Genomic DNA, 6,447 nt, shown 5'->3' with positions numbered 1-6,447 from the left:
GGTGGCCTTCTATCCCCCCCCCCCCCCCCCGGCTTCAGCTGGGCTGAGCAACTGACCCCCCCCCAAACGTTCAGTTTGGTTTCCCTTCCCCTGGTTTAGCTAGGCCCGGTTGCAGCCCGGATTTCTTCTCCAGCCTTTCCTGGCTCCCTGGAGCGCTGGTTAGGGTGCCTTCCTTTTTCAAGGGCATGTCGATATTCTAATTATGTATTCCTGCTATCCCGTGGTCTGTTCATTGTCTCTGGAATCAAAAGCAAGTTTGATTCTGGTTCTTGTTGAGCGGCAATGCAGGGAAGGGTCAAATTATTCTAACAAAATTACAGTAAATCCACTGGCACAGCATTCCAGTGCATGTGGAGCTTGTAAAAAGAGTTATTTAGTTTATGGTCTACCCAGCAAGGGGGTTAGGTTACATTCTGATATCCCAAAGGTGCTTTTTCAAAAGGCAACTGGACTTTCTTTGTTTTTCCTTGAAGATGTTTGGCTTCTCATCCAAGAAGCTTCTTCAGTTCTGACTGAAACTAAAACACATCAAAGAAACTTGTGGCTATCCCAACTGGGCCTTCATCAAATCCCTCAAAACACCCAGCAGGATCTCTTCTACAACAGGCAAAGAAGAGAACAACAAATGAAGCAATATTGTCATCCCATACATTGCAGAATATCTGAAAAGCTCAAGAGGATTTTCAACCAACACAACACACGTGCACATTTTAAATCCAAAAATACACTAAGGAAGAAGCTTGTCTACCCCAATAATAAAACACCCAGACACATACTGAGCAATGTGATATATGCAATACAATGCAGTGAGACATGTGCAGATCCATACACTGGAGAAACAAAACAACCACTCCACAAATGCATGGCACAACATAGGAGAACAAACCCATCAAGACAGAATTCAACAATCCATCTGCATTTCAAAGACAAAGGCCACTCTTTCGAAGATTGCTGGTTTGAAAGAGGAGTCAAAGAGGCCATCTATGTCAAAATTGAACAGCCCTTTCTCAACAGAGGGGGAGGGATACGATGCCACCTATCTTCTGTTTACAACCCAGTCCTTCCTGCAGTTCCAAGAAGGTTCCATACCCATTTGCACTATTCAGGTGACAGATAAACCTCCAAGTGGCTTCAATGACTGAGAAAGAGTACTAATAGCCAGATGACTGCAAGGAATATAAATCCTTCCATTCTCTATCCTTCTCTATCTCTATCCTTCCATTCAGAACTGAAGAAGCTTTTTGGATGAGGAGTGAAACATCTTCAAGCAAAAACAAAGTTTAGTTGCCTTTTGAAAAAGCACCTTTGGGACAACCATGACCTGGATGACTGAGAATCTCCATAGACAGTTATACCCTGATATTTCTGGTCTGGAAAATCAAGGCACCCTTTGTCCATTTTTCAAGAGGATTAACAAAGTGGTTGAAATGGACAATTTGCTAGAAAAAAATCAGTTACATGTGATTGGTTTGTGTCAGTCCTACAAGTTAGAGCAGACCAGGTAACTAAGGCCATAGAGGTCAAGACCACTTTTATTGTAACAACTGTAGAACAGAATCTTGCAAATCTGAATATGCTTCCCTCCTTCCTCTCTTTATCTTCATGTGAATGGGAACGGGGCTTGTCTTTAGACTTTTTTCTTATTTCTTTCTTGGCCCAAGCTCAAGATCCTCTTATCTGACCATTGCTTTGGTAGTAGCGTGGGAGATACGGTTATTTTGAGCAGAAATATCTTTTTGAAAAAGACCCATGCAGGGCTGCCCACGGAGTGGGGATATATGGTTAAAAATCAGCTACACGGCAGTGTACATGATCCTGCTCTTGATGCCCCTCCTCTTTTTAATGTTTTTTAAAGCAAAAAAAACCAAAAACAATATACAACCTTTTGATCAAATGGTCACAACTGCCATTTGCAATTTTTATTCCGTAGTAAATGATCTTGGATTTGAGATATCATTGGGAGAGCTATTGCTGTGGGACATTTTAATCCTGCTGCTGTGAGATTTTATAAAAGCCAGGCAGAGGAGTTGGCATTACAAATTAGCTTGGATTTTTGCAAGCAGAAGCAAAATAATTATGGCTTCTAAAGAGGAAAAGACTCATAGGTCCTTTGCAAAAATGTGGTTCTTTAAGGTGTGGTATATGGCAGAAAATTAAAAATAAGGAACTGCATCATTTAAGGAAAAAATATTTGACCAGTTTTTAGATTGATTGATATTCATCAGTTTGGTCAAAAAGATAATCTGAATATTGATAGATTTTGTTCATTGAATCAGGTATGCAGTATAATCAGTCACTGAGGAGTTGTATTTAATAGTTCTGTGCATTTAAAAGCATTAAGATATTTTATGTACAAAATTAATGTTTATAATATAGTTATGAGATTTATGTTTAATGTCAGAAATATTACTAATGTTGCTTGTGAGGAAAATATCAACATTCCTTCTAACATCTGTAAATAATTATTGCTTTTATGTATTTAATATTTCACTAATGATTTTCAGGACACCTCATGCATTTTACTTTTTTATAATTGATACATCATAGTCCCCACAATGCTTCTAACACCCAATTCACAGAGCTTAGTTATGAAGCCCCCTTCCAGAGGTGCTCCAGAAACTGGACCCATCTGAGAACTCCTTCTCTGCACATCAGTTCAAGATACCCACAGCAAGTAATTCACACACATTTTCCATGAACTTGCCTGGCCCTACATGAAGTTCAGAACTGCTGATGTATGTATTCATTGTCTATAATTGTGTGTGCCTCAACCATTTATGAGGTGGTTTATGAGGTGGTTCAGTAGCAGGATGTATCTCTGGTAGTTAAGGCGTTGCTATGGTGATTTGTTAACAAACCTAAGGTTCAGCTATTACATAGCTAATAGCTAAAAGAGGTTGAGGAATGCCTCGAGTTTTGTCTTTAGTTGATGGTGAAGTATCATTTCCCCCCCCCAAATAAAACAAAATGGGGAGTTTCAAAAAAGGGGAGGTTCATTCTGTATTTACACTGGCACCTGTGAAAGATGAGGAAAATATCTGTTAAATCTAAAGGTCAAGGTAAAGGTTTCGCTTTGTCCAATTGTTTCTGACTCTCGGGGGTGGTGCTCATCTCCATTTCTTAGCCGAGGGAGCCAGTGTTGTCCAAAGACAATTACTGCGGTCATGTGGCCAGCATGACTATATGCCGAAGCATATATATATATATATATATATATATATATATATATATATATATATATATATATATTCTATATGTTCAAACTGCTAGGTTTAACATAATCTGCAGAAGCTGTTTCAGCTAACCAGACTCTCCTGAATAACATAACACCAGCTGTGCCTGTTCCTGGACTGGCGGGGCCTTTCCCATTCATGCTACATTCTTTTGTTTACTTCAGTACTCTCTGCATGGAGCTGTCCTTGAAGATATTCCAGAAACTTCAGCTAATCCAGAATTAGAACAGCACAGTTTTTGACATTTTTCACTATACTTGTATAAAACCACTTCTTTGTGAATTGCACCAGCTGTTGGTCAGTTTCTGAATGTGACTCAAGTGGGAATTAACATCTATAAAGCCTCACGTGGTATAGGCCCAGGCTATTTATGGGACTGATGGTCTCTCATTGTCTCTCTTGGCCCACCAAATCTAACCATGAGAGCATACGTTGGGTACCTTTCATTAGTGTCGTCTTGACTCATTAGTTATACCTTCTCTGTGGTATCATCTGCTCTGCAAACTGCTGCTAAGCCAAGCAAAGTACAGTTCAAATATTAACAGGGATTAACTGCTCCCAGGACCCTCAAGAATTATACATATTTTTTAAATGTAGAAGTGTAGAATACTATATGTAGAAACACTTTCTCATGCAGAAGAGTTCTCTTGAGCAGATTTTTCTTGTGAGAAGCTACCATTGAACTTTTCCATCCTTGCAGAATTTGAGATAGACTCTAGTAAAAATTATTTTGAAAACTAAACAATTGACCAATTTAACATCACAAACCCAAATTACTATTCTCTTAGGTGTAATTTCATCCATTTGCTGAATTTAGAATTTTGGTTCTTTTCTTGCAGAACTAATTTCTGTTAATATTTATTTGTCTCAGGATGCTGTCACGCCTTCAACATCGATACAAAGAGGGCAAGAATTATCCCAGGCTCCAGAGAAGCATACTTCGGCTACACAGTTCAACAGCATGAAATCAGTGGGAAGAAATGGTAAGCCACACTGTCTTGGCCTGAGATTGAATATTTAGCTTCTTTTCCAATTCTGCTGCTCTCCAGATATGTTGAATGTGGCTGTTGGGTTGGGAAATAATGAGAGCTGAAGGCACATCTGAAAGTATCAGTCTGATGAAGGCTGGCTTATTCTGTGATGTCACTTAAAGTTTAGGGCAAAAGTTTCAGGGGTTTTATGCCTTTTTTATTGAGCTGCAACAAAATCTTTTGTTGTCATTGTTATGTGGATACCAGAAATATCAATGCTAAATAACAATAGTAGTAGTTTATTGAATGATTAATCTTGTGATCTTATCAATATTGATGCTGAAAGATATTTTTTCCCAAATTGCTCGTGGATTGTTTTATTTATAAAAGAAAAGGATAAGAGGTTTGCTCAGTTCATGACAAATGTTAACTCCCAGGGGGGAAAAATCCTCCAGCGAGGGGTAATCCGTAACATTTTTAGATTTGCACAATCCATTCCCAGGGCCCTTGGAAGAAGTAGAACACCAAGCATTAATCTAAGTCTGTCAGCAGCCAGAAAAAATACGAACACACAAAGTGTTTAAAAAAGAAATTATGTTACTGACACTTGAACACAAATAGTGGTGGTGACATTTTGAAAAAGAACATGTTCTTTTCCATCAGGGAAATTTACATGTCAAAAAATAAAAGCAGCCCTGATTCTACCAGTTTGGAGCTAGGATTTGTCTCCATATCTTGTCCTGAACTTGTTTAGAATATGCAGTCTTTTTGTTTATGTAGATGTTTTATTTATATATCTTTAAGTCTAACTTAATATAACATTAAGCTAGATAAGATGTCAAAAGTAAGAGTCATTTTTAAAGAAGCCTCTATGTGTATGATGCGTGTGTGTGTGTGTGTGTGTGTGTGTGTGAGAGAGAGAGAGAGAGAGAGAGAGAGAGAGAGAGAGATTGATTCCTATGAGTCACTATTGACTCTTGGCAACTGCCTAGAGTCTTAGACGAATCCCTGCAGTTTTCTTGGCAAGATTTTTCTAAAGTGGTATTCCCTTGCTTTCTTCCTAAGGCTGAGGGAGAGGAACCAGCCCAAAGTTTTGTAGCTGGCTTTCTGCCTAAAGCAGGACTAGAAGTAAACTACCACATCAAACTGAATCATCATCATCTTCTCTCTGATAGCCAAATGCACAAACGTAAACATTTGTGCACAGCCAAATCACTTTTCAGATATTTGTTTTTATCCATCAAAATTCACTTCCTCTACAGACCCAGATCCTATTAAGGAGCATGATTGGTGGATGTTTTCCTGATATTTGGTGTCATTTTGGTGGAAATGAGAGAATTAAAGCAGGGAATTTCCACCAACCACTCTCCTTAATGTGCCCTGTGCTCAGTAAATAAGGACAACAACATTTGCTGGGACTGGGCCTCTGGCAGGATAGGAATCATTGATGGGGGCAGCAAATTTAACACTGCTGTAGCTTTCTTCTGGTCAAGAAACCAAGTGAAAACCATATTAACTGAGCCATAAAGACATTCCTTCCCCTTTCAAACAATTCTTGATTTTGTTTTTCAACATATTTTTCCATGTCAACATTAACTCCTTTTCTTTGTAGCAGTACTCTATATTTATCCTCCTTCTTCCTTCCTCTCTTCATCTCTCTCTCTCTCTGTCTGTCTGTCTCTCTCTCTCTCTCTCTCTCTCCCTCCACTTGGATCTGTTTAAAGTTTTTCAGCAAAGCTGTTTTCTTCATTTTGAAGTTCAAGGGAAGCAGCCAAATGTTACCCATTTGGAGGAAAGGCTTCCAAGTGTAATGATGATAGTGGAAAGTATGAAAAGAAAGAATTCAGAGATATTCCAAGAGAGAAGGGAAAAAGTCATTTTCATGCTCTAAAATACAGCCAACATATTAGGTCATCCTCTTTCTTCATTATCTTTCCAAATTGGCATTCAAGCTTGTTCTTTCCTAAATTATTGAACTTGGCTCTTTTTTTTGTCTAAAATAAGCACACACTTATTGTAGAGTGTTAAGAGTATTTTTCTTTTTTCAGAGTGAAATTCAAAATTTCCAATTTTGCTTAATTATGAAAATACTGCAAAATTTCTGAGTCTTAAATTCTATATACCATCTGATTTCTTCATGCTTCATTTAAAAAGATTTTATAAGCCACTAGCTGGGATCCCTCACAAGCCTGCTTAGGTTTCCCAGTTTATGTGATGCAACTTATTTTATTTATTTATTTTAG

At 38.3% G+C, this 6,447-nt stretch overlaps 1 protein-coding gene across 1 annotated transcript in view; it reads left to right on the top strand.

Moving 5' to 3' along the window:
- ITGA11 (integrin subunit alpha 11) overlaps positions 1-6,447 on the top strand; it is a 53,837-nt gene that overhangs the window by 3,253 nt on the left and 44,137 nt on the right. Inside the window, exon 2 of the mRNA XM_015811924.1 lies at positions 4,105-4,216. Within this exon, the coding sequence (XP_015667410.1) occupies positions 4,105-4,216 (112 nt within the window). The remainder of the gene's footprint in view (positions 1-4,104; positions 4,217-6,447) is intronic.

The sequence above is a fragment of the Protobothrops mucrosquamatus genome, unplaced genomic scaffold (assembly GCF_001527695.2).
Source record: "Protobothrops mucrosquamatus isolate PMUCROS unplaced genomic scaffold, P.Mucros_1.0 scaffold56, whole genome shotgun sequence".
In the NCBI taxonomy this organism is placed as follows: Eukaryota; Metazoa; Chordata; class Lepidosauria; order Squamata; family Viperidae; genus Protobothrops; species Protobothrops mucrosquamatus.
Note: the sequence above shows the minus strand (reverse complement) of the source record. Positions and strands in the feature narration are given on the sequence as shown.